This window comes from Dermacentor variabilis, chromosome 8 (genome assembly GCF_050947875.1).
Source record: "Dermacentor variabilis isolate Ectoservices chromosome 8, ASM5094787v1, whole genome shotgun sequence".
Taxonomy (NCBI): domain Eukaryota; kingdom Metazoa; phylum Arthropoda; class Arachnida; order Ixodida; family Ixodidae; genus Dermacentor; species Dermacentor variabilis.
Window position 1 is genome coordinate 13,620,762 of NC_134575.1, and position 17,665 is coordinate 13,638,426.

A 17,665-nucleotide genomic window follows, 5' to 3' on the forward strand; every position below is an offset into this window, starting at 1 on the left:
TATAACCAATGTATCATTATCATTATAAGTGAACTGCACTGTATATGAGCAAATGTGTAGAGCAAACTGATAATTTCTGATAGCAGCGTCTCACTTTTATGCAAAGTTGTCGCTTTCAATCGCTTCTCACTTTGTTTTTTGTGGCCTTCTCTATAATGACTTGCCTCATTTTCTTCAGCCAACCTCATTTTCATCTGTATTTTGCTTCCGACTATAACTTTCATTGCTTTTTCAGCAACATACAGCAGCATAGCTTTTGCCTCTTCTGAATACATAACCACATGGTCTTGGATACTGAATGTTTTATTGGAAAATGAAACTCTCTGCAATAAGGGTTTACCTTTGCCAGGGGCATATTTAGTCTTAATTTCATAAATGCTTCTGTTCTTTGTTTGCATCACATAATAACTTTTGTTGACTAGGGTGCTCTCCCTGTCAGTTTTACTCCTGGCTTTATGGTGAAAAATTGCAGTTTCGTTGTTCAACTCGTTTGTGTTGACTCCGTGTCCTGTTGTTCATGCAGCCAAAAACGAGGCCTTGACCAAGGAGAACCAGACGCTGAAGCAGAACCTGGAGGGTCTCAACCAGCGCATCACCTCCATGGAGCAGATGAAACGTAAGCCACTAACTTCATTTACATTAATGTCATACCAGCACATTCAACTCACCGGTGCTCCATCTTAACTCTTAACGACTCATATTTATGGGAAAATGTTACCATTATGGCTCATTTTTTCTTATGCAAACAGCATGACCCTGGCACACTAGGATCACCTGCTGCCATTTAGCTTTAAGAATCTTAATAAAAACGCCGACTTTAGAGCAGCTATTGTCGTCTGCATTGTGAAAGGAAAAACTGCATCTCGAGCCATTCAAAAAGGACCGAGATAGCCATGATGAGGGTGGCAAGGGTTGAGCCCATCATAAGCCAAAAAGTAGTGATTGCCTATGAACAGGCTGAGGCCGTCCAGATTTCTTGAGGGGCTATTGTGGTGCACCAGTGTTGACTGTTTGCACCAAGGCTTGTGGTGTTACAGTTGTGCTTCTCGAAGCCTGGAGGATAAAAAAAACAAAACAATAAGCAGGTGATTGTGTAGTCGGAGAGGCTCGAAAAAATGCATAGTCATCTGCCAGTTTAACTACTGGCAGATGACTATGCTCGTATGGCCTGCATGCTTATTACAAGTTTCAAGCTGCTGTTTGCAGACCCTTTGCATATTTTGCAAGTTGTCTTCTCCACACTGCATCCAACTAACTAATGGTGGCGCCTGTCACCATTCAGATCAAATGAAGGGCTAGCTGCACATGTAGGGGCTTGTCTCCTGCACCATCATAAGAGCCACATGCGCATTTTCTGTGTTATACGACGGGCAAGCTCTGCTTGTACACTGTTTGTCAAAATGACTATGCCGCCATTAGTTGGGCCAACTGCCTCGCAGGAAAGCTGGCTTCACACTTATGAAAACCTTAACCCATTGGTTTAACGGAATCAGTCTGAAAGGCTTCCTTTCATTGCGTACTGCAGAGGAGACTGCGTTGCGGGAGAGCAGCCTGCGGTCGCAGTTTGAGGGGAGGCTGCTGCGCCAGGAGAAGGAGATGCGCGATACCCGCGACGCCCTCGACCGGGCTCAGCGCCAGGTGGACGAACTCACCCAGAAGGTGAGCTGCAGCAGGAACTGGGATCAGTTGCCTTATGGAGTTCACGATGAACTGTAGACTGATTTTACTGCATTGTTGTGTTGCAGCATTCCAAGGAGATATTTGAGGCACCCAGTTGTGGGGTTCACTGGTTTATTCTTTACCTTATTGAAGTGTGCTATTTTAAATACCCGAACACTATTTGTCAGTCTGCGATCGATGTGCTGGCTTGTCGCACCTTAAACGTGAAAGGCTACCTCTGCAGCTCCGCCATGGTTATCCGTAATCATTGTTATGCAGCTTGGTTTCTGAATAAACTTGAAAAGTGTGTTTAATGCATTCTGTAGCACATTTTTTAAGCTCTGGACATTGAGTATTTAAAGAGCTTATATCCTTTAGTCATGATTTGAAGCATACTTAAGTCAGTATACAACATTGTCTTGCGAGATATGGCTAAAGGCATTGATGCCTGATTAAGCCCTGCTACCCTGAAGACAACAGCGACAATACAATTTTTGTTAAGGTATCACGATTAAAAATAACTGGAAATGTTGGTGATTACACTTGTATGTGTGCCCCAGATTTTTAACAATTCACATTATTTGGAGAGACAATAAATATGAAATGCGATTTACACAAGTTCAAAGCAAGCTAGACATTAAACAATATTTAATTTATAGGGCAACTAATAGATTGAAGAAATAAATTTCATCTATATCACTTAGTAAAAGATCCTTCATAAAATTCTGTTTCTTTTTTTTTATTGTGAATGTGAGTATTGTAAAGTATGTAAAATAGCATTTAATAAATTGGCACTTTGTGAGTGTAACATTTGCTGACCATAGTTGGTGGTGAGGATGATTTGTTTATCAAACTATGCCTGAAATTGCTTGGGCTGTCTTTTGCATGGTATTTGCTGTTAAAGGAGGATTTATCTAATCATTCTTGGTAATATGTTTCCAGGTCTGATTTATATTTATACAGTTTTCTTTATGTTCAGTAGCTGTGTTTTATGTTTCCTTGTTACTTCATTGTTCTGTTACTTACCCTATGTTACTTTATTAATGTTTCTTTTTAAAAATTACCCTTCAAAGCTTTGTGAATGTGCTATTACTCATATTATCATGTCAGGCATGACTCGTGCCAGGCCATTTGATTGAGCAGCAACTAAATGTGATTGATTCATTTCTTGGGAAAAATGGCGCAGCTGAATCAGCAGCAGCAGAAGCAAGCTAAACCTACCATGGTAACTGCACCTGTGGAGAGGACAAGGTGAGTGCACTCAATTTCAATTCAATTTCAATTCACTTTATTTCAACACCACAATGTTTATTTCAACACCACTCTACTTTGTGCTTTTGTCTTATGCAATTCACTACCTCTTGTCCATGCTTCCACGTGCGCACCTGGCAACTCTCAAGAATTTTCTATTAGGTTCACAAATTTGGGCTCGCTGTGTGGTTTTACGAATGTTGTGTCATGTTCTACAAAAGTTTGTTTGGTCTGCAACCATATTCATGGAAGTCTTCAGATGGTGAAAGACACCAGAGGGATACTTTTACGGGAATTGAGGCGTTTTGCTTGGCTCGTGTGGTGTCTTCAGCCACGTGCAAACAAAAAATTTGCTTTGCTGTAACAGATACCATGTCGGATTCCACATTTTAGGTTTCATTATATCTGTAAAATATTCACTGAAGTGAACCATGGCCAAACAGATATTATGTTTGTTTTATTAAACGCAATATTTTGTTGCTTTCATGTTTGCTTATTAGTAGGAGTGTACCCATACCAAATAGTAGATTTCGAATTGAATGTCAGATCGAATCTAGAAAAGAATGCCGAACATCAAATCAAATATCGCATATCAGAAAATTTAACACAAACATTTGTGCTTCCAAATTTTGTGCAAAAATCACAGTGCTGCGTATGCTCAGGAGGCTAACCACATTACTTAACAAGAATGTAGCCAGCTACCAGTAACTTAGGCACCTATGAATCAAGATGTACAGTAAAAGCCCGTTAATTCACAACTGGTTAATTCGAAATTTCAGATTATTCGAAGTAGCTGCTGTGGTCCGTCCAACAATGTATTGAAAGCAATATGTAACGCCTCCCGCTGATTCACGCTAAAATCCGCTCCGCCACCAATAACTTGAACTCCGCCCCATCGTGGATAAGGAGAGTGCTGGTGCGCGATAGCACGTTGGCGACGATGGCGTCGCCGCGCGGGCCATGCATGGCCAACGCCTCTGTTGCAGGTCAGTTCTCTCCCTCTCTCAAGACCTTCAAGATAAATACGTGGATACAGCTCTGTGTGTTCCTTTTCTTTTCTTTTTCTTTATTTACATCTTTCTGTTATATCTTGGAGGCTACACTCTTTCTGTATGAGGCGTTCTGCCGAGAAGCGGCACCAGATAATGTTTGAAACATGGTAGCCATGACGTTTATTGGTGCTCGCAGTACTAAAAAGCATAGCCTCTTGAGATTCGGAGACCAACATCACAGCAGGTTGTGGTGCGCTCCGCGGGTGTGTTTTAGAGCGCAACTCGTGTTCCTGTGGCGAGCGTGGTTATCATTAGCTTGTTATAAGGCCAATCAGCACAACAGACAAAGGTGGGGAATGAGGATCATGTCACTCGGCATCATTGTGTGTGGTCATCAGGGGAAGTACTGTGTAGGAGTCCACCTAGTAGACTGTCTATTTCGGCAGCTGCTAATTGGCTGGGGCCTCTCATCTCCTCCTCATTCGTACAGCTGCATCCAATCAGCCTCGGCCGAAATGGACAGTCCACTAGGTGGACTTCTACAGAATACCCTCCCCAGCGCTGCTCGCATCGACTGTGGTCGGCGGCAATGGTAAAGAGTTCTAAAAATCAGGAGGACCATAGCAATGTGGTAATCGGTCACGAGGCCAAGCATACAGGTTATATTGATGGCTGTTGAAGCGGCGTTTGGGTCTGCATTCGACCAGCCGGCAACTATACTGCGAGCACATGTGCCATGTTTGTCTGTTTGCTCTCATGTGTGTAGGAAGCTCCAAACTGCGTGAATATACGTGCATGAACACTGAACTTGCATATTCGATGCAATCGGCATCAGTGGCTAATCAGCCCAGTCTTCACACATGCTTCCACGATTTCCACACGCACTGCTTTTGTGGTTCCCTTTGTTTGCGTAGCGTTAATCGTTTTGGTCGGTCTGGTCCACCTGGTCAAACTTTTTACCTATAAAGATTGCGCGCCTGGGAACGCTGCGCATGTCAAGGCAACGAACATGGCCGGGTCATTCATCAAAGGTACTGATATTTGAAAAATCAAATATTTGAGATATAAAATATTAGATATTCGACTCGCAAATCAAATTATCCGAACATTCACTATTCGATTAGAAGTCGAACAGTTGAGTATTCGCACATCCCCACTTATCAAGGCTCAATCCATTCAGTTTTGTTCAGTGTGCCTGTATGTTGTATTCTGTCACCCTCTTCTTTCTTGTCTTATAACACTGCAGTTGATTTATCACCAGAGCCAGTATGTAATGCCGACTGTCCCCATAATCCATTCTGATCTGATTCCTGTAAATTAATTGAACGTGCAGTGGCCACGGAAGCGGCGCACCTAACGAGCCAGTGACGGCCAACGTGCGCCCGCTGACGCCACCACCACAGAGTGCAGCCGCGCTGCAGCGCCCAGGACCCAGCGGGGCGCGGCTTACCCCTACTGCTAGCATCCGGCCCATCACCCAGGCTGCTCGCCTCGCCGCCGTGGCACCCACCGCAGCCCTGCCCACAGCTACTCCGCCTTCAGAAGGTGAGGGGCTGGGGCACCTGCCTGGGTTTAAATTCCTTCCTCATCATGATTATGTTGCGCTTAATGTTACAGAGACGAACGAGAGGGATAGCACACGGACATACGTAGCGCAAGTCCCTGCGCTACGTTGTGCTACGTATGCTGCGCTATGTACATCCGCATGCTGTCCCTGTCGTTCGTTTGTGTGACACTAAGTGCAATATAATCATGAACGTCCACCAACTAGCCCCAATGATTGCTTTACTGAATGCTTCCTCATCCCCATGTACATGCCATTTGTAGGACACCAGCCAAAAGGGCCAGAGGAGATTGCGCAAGGCAGACAGGCAACCATGGTGCTGAGATACTAGTGGTCTGGTAGTTTATTTTGAGCAGGAAAACGTTCAAAAACAATCTGGAAGTTGATGAGGAGCCTCGTGGCAAATGGGGCAAAAGCAACCTGGACAAACAGGCATGTAGCATACAAGGCAAAAGCTGAAGGAACTGTCTGTTTTGCATACGTTAAAAAAAAAAGGTTTGTTTATTTTTGCAAGTAAATATAATTAAATTAGGGGGTTTATGTGCCAAAACCACTATCTGATTATGAGACACACCGTAGTGGGGGACTCCGGAAATTTGGATGACGTGGGGTTCTTTAACGTGCACCTAAATCTAAGCGCACGGGTGTTTTCGCATTTCACACCCATCAAAATGCGGCCACCATGGCCAGGATTCGATCCTGCAACCGCATGCTTAGCAGCTTACCACTATAGCCACTGAGCAACCACGGCGGGCATTTTTGCAAGTAAATGCAGTGTATATGAAGCTATAATTTCGAGCATCATTAAACCAGAGCTCTGAAAAGGAAAGAAAAATGGGTAAATTGGTAAAAAACTAACAGAAAAGCAAGAATGAGGACAAAGGCAAGAGACACAATGCAAGCGCTCATGTTGTAAAGACAACACTTGTGTCATTTTCTTTATCCTCGTCTTTGTCGCGCTGTTATTTTTACCTTAAAGCAGAGCTGTTGTTAAGCTTGGGTGCCAGTGCAATCAACTTGTTTGCAGTGTTGTGTTGGGTGGAACTCTTAGTGTAAAGCTGTTTTGTTTTCAGAGCTAAGTTCATAGCCTTCGTCGACTGGGTGTTTAAAATGAATAGCTTTCTTTGGATCTTTCACCTGTTGTGGTCAGTGGCCAGATTTCTGCACCAATGCAAAGAGCACATGCTCTCGCACATCCAACTCCGGGGTTTATTTGTCACCTAATGCCCACTAATTCTGTCGCCTAATGCCCACACATGCTGTCCCGCAAGTGCTTTGTGGCACCTGAAGGTCTAGATGCTGTGGCTGATGGTGGCACTCTGTCATGTTCCTGCGCCGTCTGGGCTGATGATTATAGGGCATGTTCGTTGCCGAAGTCCACTGCGCATGATTCTTTGAGATGCACCATTTTGTCTTGCCAGCTCACCGTATTTCGCTTTAGCCGACTTCCACAGTGCTCGGGATCTCGTAATCGCCGACAAAAGCATGTTAACAATTAGTGTCGGCATAATCAGACACCATTATCAGCATGGACAGTATACTTCTGAAGTACTGTACTGCTAGTATGTCTATATGACTTCTGTGGTCCACGGAAGCTATCTGCTTGCTTTGGCAATCATATTTGCTGCTTTCTGCAAATTTTTTTTTTATCCAACACCTACGCACTTGCCTGATGTGTCATGCTCTCTCGGTGCAGTGGAAGTACAGAGCCCAGCAGTGTCAACAGCACCGGCAGCAGCTTCACTAGCAGCGGCAGCTACAGTTCCCACCGCGACGGCATCCACAGCAGTGTCCACTGTGGTGTCTGCAGCGGTGTCTGCGTCGGTCCCTGCAGCGGTGTCTGCGTCGGTCCCTGCAGCTGCGTCTGCGTCGGTCCCTGCAGCTGCGTCTGCGTCGGTCGCTGCAGCTGTGTCCGTGTCGGTCGCTGCTGCAGTGTCTCCTACGCCTGTCGCGCAGCAAGCCGAGGTGCAATCAGCCACGGTAGTTGTGGCGCCTGTTCAGGAGCCCACCTCTGCAACATCCGACATCTCATTTCCCGGTAGGCACAAGGATTTTAAAATGATGCCAACTTGTACATTTGTATTTAGATATAATTCAAAGTCTGGGTAATCAAGTGAGATACTCAACAGCACATCAGTTCATAGGTGTTTGTGTTTTATTGGGAGCAGATGAGGAAACATGCGTGGAAGTGGTATCTGTGGATTTAATTTTGTTGGCCATTTCGATTTTTTCAGGGTATGTGAAGATGCGAAAATACTGAGTATTATTCAATATTATCATTTATATCTTTAGCACAGTCAAATCTATATATAACAAAGTTGTACTTGCAGCGAAAAACTTTGTTAAATCACAAGTGTTGTTAATTCGAGGTTTTAAAGTTTCAGCAGTAAAAGCAACTTTACAAATTTCCAAAGCATTTCTGATGGATAGTATCTTGTTAGTAGCACTTATAAACATTGCAGAAGGTCATGTCATAATAACAAGTTTATGAGCGCCAGCATGTGTGGTGCAGATCATGCATGAGGACAATCCATCGACGTGGCTCACGGCATCCAAGATTTCCATGTGTTGCGTCGTGCAGCGAGGAAATCTTAGGCTCTATGGCTGAAAAACTAAGTTTCCAGAAATCTACTAAATTCATTTGGATACGAATATTCGAAACAAATGGAATATGCTGCTAGTTATACGGGAGCCAACACGGTTCTTAGCATTTGTTTCTATCTTATCTAAGAATATGTGCGTTTTCTTGTACTGAATTTTGTGATATTTCGTCTGTAAAGTGCGCTTAGCCACTGGACGTAAAAGTTTGCAGGAAAGCCAGTCTCTCACTAGCAAGGTGCGCAGGTTTGCAGACAGCAAGAGTGCACTCTTTTGCAGGTGCCACCCCCACTGCTGAACTCATTGCTTGACAGCAAATGCGATGAGTGATGGCTGGCACAGGGTCAAATGCCTCCGAGTTTATCGGCAGTTGATGCTGTATTATAAGGCTCAGGTTGGTGAGAATGGACACCTAGTGGGAATTGCTCAATTTTCTGTGTTAACATGAGCCTAGTACACAATCTTTGAGTATAACGGCTTACTAGTCTAATTTTTCGCCAATGACAATGTAATGGCGATGTTGCAACATGTGAAAATAACCAAACTTGCTAATTAGTGCATATTGTTATTCCATATTTGATTCAATATTCGAAGCTAAATATTGTATTCAATTCATAGTAGAAAATGTTAATATTGGCATAACCCAGCTTTTAATTTACCCCCTGTTAATAATTTTACCCCGTGTTAATATGACCATGTCTGAAATGTGCCCATGCTTTTTAAGTTCTTGCAATGCAAATAAAGTTGACTTTTGTGAATTCGATTTTTTGGTTGATTCGATCCCGACTGAAGATCCTGTTTAGCGCCTAAGTATTTCTAATGGCCAAAGCTTTCATTATTTCAATCCGAAAATAATAGACTTTTGGCAGATAATTCGAACTTGGCTGGTCAGCAAGCATGCGCCTGACAATTATGGAGACCCCAATTGCGAACCCTGTAGTGGCAGCATCCATCTCGGCTGAACTTGGGGACAGTGAATGCGTCATACACATGTAACCTCCTCCTGAGAACGGCTATTTTGAACTTGCCCTAGGAAGTTTTTCAAGCAATGACCACAGCTCACAGTGACTCATTATGGTATTTACCTGAATCTAATGCGCGCATATTTTAGAAGAAATTTGGGCTACAAATTCCCAGAACAGTTCATTTGAACACGATCCCTCAATTGCCTTCTTGGCGTTCGTATGCTTTACCACTCAACGCAGATTTATTGCGGGAAAGCTGACTTTGAAAAATCTTGTGGCGAAGTTGACTTAAGGGGGCCCTGAACCACACCTTGGGCTTCGTGGAAAGAACACATTCAGATAGCATATGCTGCTGTGAGTATCCAAGCCCAATTTGCACTCGGGTGCGGCAAGTGCAAAGTCGCCTTTTAAAGCGAAACTGCATAGCTCTGCCTCCCAGTGGGTCTGTCATCTCCGTGGGCAAACACTCGAGAGGGGTGTGCTGCTGGGTTCCTTGCAGCACCAGCAGATGGCGCTCGCCTCCGCTCATCCGCGGCAGCACCTCCGTGCAGAGGGAAAAAAGCAAAAGAACCAGAAAGTTCGCCTTTGCGGGTAGCGTTCGCTGTAGGTGTTTCCTGGTTAAGATTACACTTGCATATGCTGCAATTACTGGGAAGTGGCAACTGTAGCACACAAAGCAGGGGCTGACATAATTATACTTTCGTATGAAAGAGAAGAATCCACGTAGCAGCTGATTTGTGTTGTGGCAGTGCTATGGGAAGGCCACGCATAGTGAGGACATACAAGGCACAGCAAAAGTGCAGTTAAGTGCATTTCTCTTCTCTCTGTTCCACTCTTTGCAGGTGCACGAAGTGGCAATGCAAGCCAAGCCACAGGTTGTTAAAACGTCTTAGGCTAACAATTAGACAAGGCATGTGTAGCTGTCGCTATGTGAATAATCTATTCAGGCTACATTGCAATGGGTAATTGTTCTAGTTGTCATTTACAGCTTTGCTGTCCAACCACAGTGAGGATTGGAGGCCTTTTTATTTCTCTAACGCTTTTCAACAGAGGCTTCCTCCTCACCATTTTGGGGCTGCTAGCGGGTACCCCTTGATGTCAGCGGGCAGATTCCCATAGGGTGCTGCCATTGGCCAGTGGCTGGCGTTAATCAAAAACGGTGTTTGGATCAGTGTGCTTCTTCCTGCTGTTACTGTGTCTATTTATTGGTACAGTTTACTAAACAGGCTGAAGTAAGCAACAATCTGGGTGTTGAATTTCGATAAGAATTACGTACTCCCAGAAGGAGCTGACGATAGTCTGCTCATGCTCATCTATGGCTGCCTGCATAGGAATTAAACTTTGGTCACACTGCTTGTCGGTGCCTTAGCTGTCATATCTCGCTAATTTTGATTAGTTTTGAGGACGACGCAACGAGCTATGGAAAGAAGAATGATAGGTGTAACGTTAAGGGATAAGAAAAGAGCAGATTGGGTGAGGGAACAAACGCGAGTTAAGGATATCTTAGTTGAAATCAAGAAAAAGAAATGGGCATGGGCAGGACACGTAATGAGGAGGGAGGATAACCGATGGTCATTAAGAGTTACAGAATGGATTCCAAGGCACGGGAAGCGTAGCAGAGGGCAGCAGAAAGTTAGGTGGGCGGATGAGATTAAGAAGTTTGCAGGGACAACATGGCCACAATTAGTACATGACCGGGGTAGTTGGAGGAGAATATGGGAGAGGCCTTTGCCCTGCAGTGGGCGTAACCAGGCTGATGATGATGATGATGTTAGATGATGAATGCTCAACTATCCTGTAACCGTGTGAAACTTAAGGTCAGGCCACACGTACACTTGCCTGTGAACACTTACTCCTAGCACCTCCTGACTAGACATATTGTCAGCCATCGCTTCGTATTGAGCAATTAACAGCGCTTCTAATTGCGTAATGTAGATTGGGCTACTATCCGTCGGTCAAGCTGACACAAGACAAAGTTGGTCCGTACCACATGAGCGGCCAGACAGGAGAACATGAGTGTGAGTGCGTACTCCAGCCCTATCATGCACATAGCAAACGCACTACAGTTGCATGTAGCCATGTCTGCTACGTAACATAGATTCTGCAGCTGATGCGTGGTGCCACGGTGAGCCCGCTCGCTGCTGAGCTTACTGCAGCTCGCTGAGTACAACCAGGTGCTGTAAGTGGTCTTAGCTAGTGCCGTGGCTCCAGGCGCGTGGCAAGCCTACCCAAGTGCCAAGGTCCGACAGGAACAGGTTGTCTCCTTCCTGAGTTGCACACCTTCAAGGTGTGTCACCATCATGGTCCAAGCTCATTACGAGCATACATAAATTTTATCTACTCTGAGACGGACTCTTGCTTGTGGGCACCGCCGAAGCGGCTTTCCTGGTACCATTACCTTAAACGAGCACTGCTTAGTCCAAGCGAACTCGCTCCATTTCCAAAAAGTTTGTTGTACGCTGGCTTTGCTTCAACACGATATATCTACAGTGGTGAATTCTTTACAGGAGTATAGTGCAGTGAGCTTAATTTTTGACAGTGTTGGGGCTAATTATGCCCATACTATTAATTTTGCCTACTCTGCAACTAATTCTCGTTTCTTGTCTCATTGACCTACATTTGATACCTCTTGCGACTTGCAACAATGCTCTGGAGGCATTAAATTAAATTAAATTATGGGATTTTACGTGCCAAACCCACTTTCTGATTATGAGGCACGCCGTAGTGAAAGACTCCGGAAATTTTGACCACCTGGGGTTCATTAACGTGCACCTAAATCCAATACATGAGTGTTTTCACATTTCGCCCCCATTGAAATGCGGCCGCCGTGGCCAGGATTCGATCCCGCGACCTCGTGCTCAGCAGCCCAACACCATAGCCACTGAGCAACCACAGCGGGTTGCTCTGGAGGCATGAAAGGGCTGTTTCTTTTTTTCTAGTAGTGGTTACAAGATACCCGTATCCTAGTTATGCCAATCCCATATGAAGTCAGATAAGACATTGTCCTGAAAAAATGCAGGGCTTGTGATGCAAGCGTGAGGTGGTCAACCAGCTTCAGTATGGGAGAAGGCAGCAAAGGAATGTCACTTGCAGACGCTAGTCGAGGCAAAGGCAGAGGGTGTCTATGTTTGCAGCGAATTACACCTCTTGGAAGCATGGCAACACAACATTTTGCTTTTTCCCATAACCAAAATTTTCAGTGGGGCCTTTGAGGGCTTTTTTGAGCATGAATAAATGTGTGTTTCACTTTCTCTCGCTTTGGCTGTAAGAGTATGAGCAGAGACGAATTATTGAGATGAGCTACATTCTGTGAGGAACAGCCAAACGTGTCGAATCAAGTATGTGAACCAGCACTTAATACGCACTCTTTGAAATGTCAAAACTACCATATTGCGAATTAACTCACACATTCCTTTGTTTTCAACTTGTTGACAACACAGAGGGGTTTGCCTCAAGCATTTTAATAAATTAAAGCCAGAGACGCAAGGTATGCCTTGGCATCTGATCTGGTATACAGCTTGCTTTACCAACAGCCTCAACCAACATGTTTCATTAAGTTCCACCAGGTTCACAACTGTTAGGGCACCAATTCTTCAGGTAAACTGTACATTGTATCAAATGCTGTGTTTATACAATATAACACGTCTGATCACATTCCTTCCCACCTTCTTTACGCAGGGACAGACTCTGGTGTAGAGCTTGTGGTGCCTACCAGCACGGTGTCAGTCACCGTCACACCGTCAGCACAACCAGCGGAGCCCAGCACTGTAGCTGGTATGCACGACATCATGTGCACATTGGCGTGATGACAGCTACTTGACTAGTGCAGCTTGTGCTCCTTAACATTAATGAACTAGCTTATACCGCAGACTTGTTGGTTACAAGTAGTGCATCATCGTTTGGTACGATTTATGTGGGCTCATTTGTCAGAGAATATGCTGTTAATGCTACTTAAACTGATCCCCATAGCGCGCGGGATCCGCGCATATTTTTTCTATGACTTTGAGGTCCAGGATGGTCATTTAACGCACAGAAATGAAAATTCGGGAACATCATGTTGATGCTCCTCTAGGTGGAAGCCTTAGCTCATGCCTTTAGTATTAAAATATCTGCAAAGCACAGTGCAATATCTCATGAGTGAAGCTGTGCATGATCAAATGTTGTGTTGTTCGTCCCCCAGCAGCACCAGACGAGGGCCCATCGTCAGCCTCTGGAGGAGGAGGACATAAGCGGCCTCGGGATGTGGACCAAGAGCCATCCAGGTAGGGGCAGCTGTCTCGCTGGCTAGGCTGAAAAATTTAAACCCTCGGGATCATGGTATGCCTGCTAACCCTTTGGATGCCAGGTGTCTTTCTAGGTCGCAACAAATGCAATTTTTGTCTATGTAACACATTAGCAGGCTCTAAATTGAAATGAGATTTATTGACGACATGTTACTGAATTCTTTACAAATTATTCGGCAAGTTAAAGAAAGAATTACTTAAGACTTATGCTAATTAGTGAACTTAATTAGTATCCTCTGTAGACTTGTGTAGGGGTCGCACTTTCTTTTTTCACAATTTTGGCGAGGTGTAGCCCTTACGCAGAACCAAACCTTTAAAGGGTATTGGCGGAGCCGGTGACTTGTGCACACCCCGGATCCCCGGATGTATCATTGCATCAGAGGTCAACTCGCAGCCCTCGTCATCTAGTATCAGCACGTGGAAGTAAGCAGTGCGTGAAAATTACTTGATGTGTGCGTGCAGCATCTGTGCACTGAACACAATCGCTTCTCCATTGCAAATTTTTTTTCTCAAATTTTGGGCTGCCAATTTACGGGTGCAGCCCTTACATGTGTCTATACAGTAATTAGTGTTACTGTGGCAACATGGCTTCTTTCTCGCTGTCATTGACCTTCAAGACATGTGATAACTATTATTGAAGTCCCTCGAATCATAAGTTCTCAAATTTCTGCGTCGTTAAAAAATATGTGGGCATCTTGCACTGGTTTACCGTGTCCAAAAAGAATAGACGTGAGCAGCACTGACAATCAGCAGCTATGTTGTGCCATCTCTTGTTAAAGGGACACTATAGGCAAATATTAACTCAGCATGTACTTAAAGTGCATTCCATAAACCTTGCAGCGTTTCTTTCATGCCAAGAAAAGACTTAAAAGAAAATTGCATCTGAAGGGTCCACATACCTCTAGGGAAATTCAAATCGCCAACCCCCATACGGAGAGTCATGACATTGCATACGCCATCACCACCCTTTATTGCCATCGGTGAGTAAAATAGCGCCCGGCAGCGGGTGCTATGGTTTATTATCCAAACGAAAAATCGTGGCTAGAAACCGAGCCAAGACAGAGCCAGGGACAGAACCAACAGCGCGAAAGAGGAAGGGAAAGCATGTGCTGAAATCATAAACACAATCTTCAATGCTCATCATGATGAGCCTTGTTTTTGCTACTTGCAGTTTGTGAGAGTTTCGGGAGCCAGCAAAACCAGCACAGTACTATGCTATAATGACACTTCAGTAGACTCTCGTTACAACTGACTCTGATAATCCGTCAAAAAATGTCCGTTTTATCCGAAGTTCGTAATATCCGAAACGCCTCGCTTCAAAAACTTTCATTGCGATATGTAACAACTTTATTGCAAAAAGTGAGTGACAAATGTTCAAAGTAAAAAATAAACAAACGAAGTCGCAGTTTTGCCCGAAAAGTAAAGCTTCGAGCGCAGCGCAGCATCGAGCGAATTGACTTTCATGCTGTCTCTCGCTTCAGTGCGAACTAAACTTCGAAAGCACAGTGCATACGAAGCTACTGGCACTGGGTGCACTTTGTCCACATGGCAGATGGCTTTCAATATATGATGGCCGCGCCGTAAGCAGCAGCTGCCGGAGTAGAACCCCCCCCTCTCTCTGCCTCCTCCCCGCACTTCACACATGAAAGAAGACAGCGTGTTTGCGCCTCGCCTTCCTCCCTCGCACGCGTGATATTGAACCACGATCGTTGGCTGACCCTCACAAGTCGGTTGTCAGCCTGTGTCGACATAGCAAAAGTATGTTTTATATGCCTGATTTAAAAAGAAATTGCTGCTGATTTCATCTGCTCTAGCCGATAGTCCATTGTAGCACGATGCGTTAAAAGCGAACTTCGTTGCGTTAATAAAATAGGTGGGACAAACTAAGGCTGAAATGTGGTTCATTATATCTGAAAGTCTGTTATTCGTGGGTCCCTTGTAACGAGCGTAGTCTGTACTGAAACGCAAAAGCACAGGCAGCGCAGAGTCTAGTGAAAATGAAACCTTTCAACCGCCCGCACTATTGTCAAGGGTAAAATCAAAAAGTAATTTTTTTCTAAGACTCAAATAGAAGTAAGCAAGTAGCATTTTCTTCCATCTGATAATGCAATGAAATGATTTTTTACAGTGAAGTCCCGATAATTCAAAAGCTCTTAATTTGAATCGACGGATAACTGGCACAACAAATATTTAGAACAAATTTCCTCACTCCCATGGAATGCTTTTCTGACAAAACGAGCCAAAGGTGAAGGTTTGATGCGTTGCTAGCTACTGTAACGTCATATGCAGTAAAAATTTAGTGACATTTCACTTCGTGAACACGGGTCATGCACAAGCGTGTGGACGCCGCGAACATGCACAGCGAGCACCGCAGCGTTGAGGCACAAATGGAAAGGGCGTGAATGCGGTCGCGGATGCTACTTTGATCTCAATGGTGCAACACCTGCTGTGACACAGGGAAGTGCAAGTGCTACATGTGCAAAGAAGAGACTCCGGGAACATGCGTAGTGAGCACAACGGCATCGAAGCACAAATGGAAAGGGCGTGAACACGGCGATTCTCTTCTCCACCCCCAGGCGTCTCCCTCCTCCGGCGCTCGCTTCCCACATGGCTTCAGACATAATCACGCCACAGACGGGCCATCTATGCTTACATGTTAAATGTTGAGGAAAGATGCACTGGAAGCGTAATCGAATCAAAGCAAGCAAAATGGTGTGTGCCCTTCTTTCCTACCAGCTTAAATGGAGCAGGAAAGAACCCCCTAGCATGTGCTTGATCACGTTACCGTGCACTCACCTGTGCCCCCTTCCTAGTGAGCACTCGGATCGCATCGTCTTCAACAATGGGCACTTTGGAGGATGGCGCACATCAAGCCATTTTCCTTCTCTGCTCACTCCCTTTAATTTTCCCTCGCACTAGCAGCAAATGGCTCGTGAGGCGTGATCTTACTGCACTTGGACTTTATACGAGACCTAGGCTTCTTCCGGTACACGTCGTCAAGCACTGATGGAGGAAATATATAGCACTTTTTATATGAGCCCAGTGACGATATTGGTTTTGTGCTCTGTATTGTGCAATTGATGGTGTGTTATATTTAAAGGGGCTCTCCTTAGTTGAGCTGTGTTTGATTCGAATAAATTTTTGTCCACTTGGAGTTCGACTTAAGATTTTGCTGTATTATGGGTGGTTGAGTACCAGTGACGGAAATATAACGATGAGTCACTTCGTCATCGAGCTAGTACTTGAATGTCCCGATCAATTGTCAAATCGTGTCCTGCATTTACCTCAATTTCTATTTAACTAAAGCTCTGTTTATGGTGATATTGACGCCTTAGCTGTTCTCCAGCATTAATCTATCCCTTTAGGTGGACTTAATGTTTGGCTTTAGTGTCTCCTTAAAAGCTAAACTTACAGTAAAATTTCAATTTGGCCATATTTTGTGTAGATGAGGCAGGCAGTCTAAGGATGTTTTGCATCTGTGAATTGTCTTAGTTCAGCTACGAAGTGACGAGAGAGAGAGAGAGAGAGCACGTGCAGTGCAAGCACCTCACGAATGTCTTGGAAGCTCGGGAAGCGCAGAGCATTGCATAATGCCGGATTCCGAAAGTCCGCTTCGCCCCTATACAGTGTTGCGCAGTCAAGCATATGCAAAGTATCGCGGTGAAGCATATCAAGAGTGGGAAGGGGCAATTGCCACGGGACACGGTATGTATTCATTCCTTAAATATACACGCGTGCACTCGAGGTCTCCTATCACATTACGAGCACCGATACGCCTAATAAGTGTACTGTGTACAGGCCTTCAAAGCTATTTCAGACGTGTGTGGCGATTTGAGCCCTTGGGGGCAGTAAAAGGCATACATTTGTTTTTTCCGCTTGCCCGATTTTTTGGACATTTTCGTGGCCTCTAGGGAGTCCGAAAAATCGGATGTTGACTGTACTACTTATTTATAACCTATTTAGGTAAAGGGGAATTTTGTGGCAGTTGTGTTTCAGAAGCTGCATCTTTCTTTATTCAAATGTATTTGCTATTCTGTGCAACCTACATCACTTTTGCCATCTACACTTTGGGGCCAATAATGCGAAAGCTTAAATGTGGTGGGGTTTGTGCAGCTCAGATGCACAGAGCAGCCTGGGGTCCGCTGCACCACGGTCCGAGTCGCCGCTCTCCAAGAAGCTCAAGCCGTCTGTGAGCACTGCTGAGGTTGTCTGCACCCAGGAGGCCTCGTCCTTGGTTGAACCTATCGAGGAAGGTGGGCCTTTCTCCAGCTCACTGACTTTCATGCTAAAGATTGCTTCATATTTTCGCACGTATAACCCACCTGAAAAAGTAGCAAAATTTCTACACTGCTT

At 44.7% G+C, this 17,665-nt stretch overlaps 1 protein-coding gene across 2 annotated transcripts in view; it reads left to right on the forward strand.

The window, feature by feature from the left end:
- Mgtor (nuclear basket protein megator) overlaps positions 1-17,665 on the forward strand; it is a 123,173-nt gene that overhangs the window by 77,413 nt on the left and 28,095 nt on the right. The window contains exons 31-38 of one of the 2 annotated variants that reach the window (XM_075701202.1): positions 524-616; positions 1,526-1,659; positions 2,846-2,910; positions 5,236-5,447; positions 7,163-7,504; positions 12,708-12,803; positions 13,210-13,291; positions 17,426-17,565. In XM_075701202.1, the coding sequence (XP_075557317.1) occupies positions 524-616; positions 1,526-1,659; positions 2,846-2,910; positions 5,236-5,447; positions 7,163-7,504; positions 12,708-12,803; positions 13,210-13,291; positions 17,426-17,565 (1,164 nt within the window). The remainder of the gene's footprint in view (positions 1-523; positions 617-1,525; positions 1,660-2,845; positions 2,911-5,235; positions 5,448-7,162; positions 7,505-12,707; positions 12,804-13,209; positions 13,292-17,425; positions 17,566-17,665) is intronic. The other variant, XM_075701203.1, reaches the window with a different exon arrangement.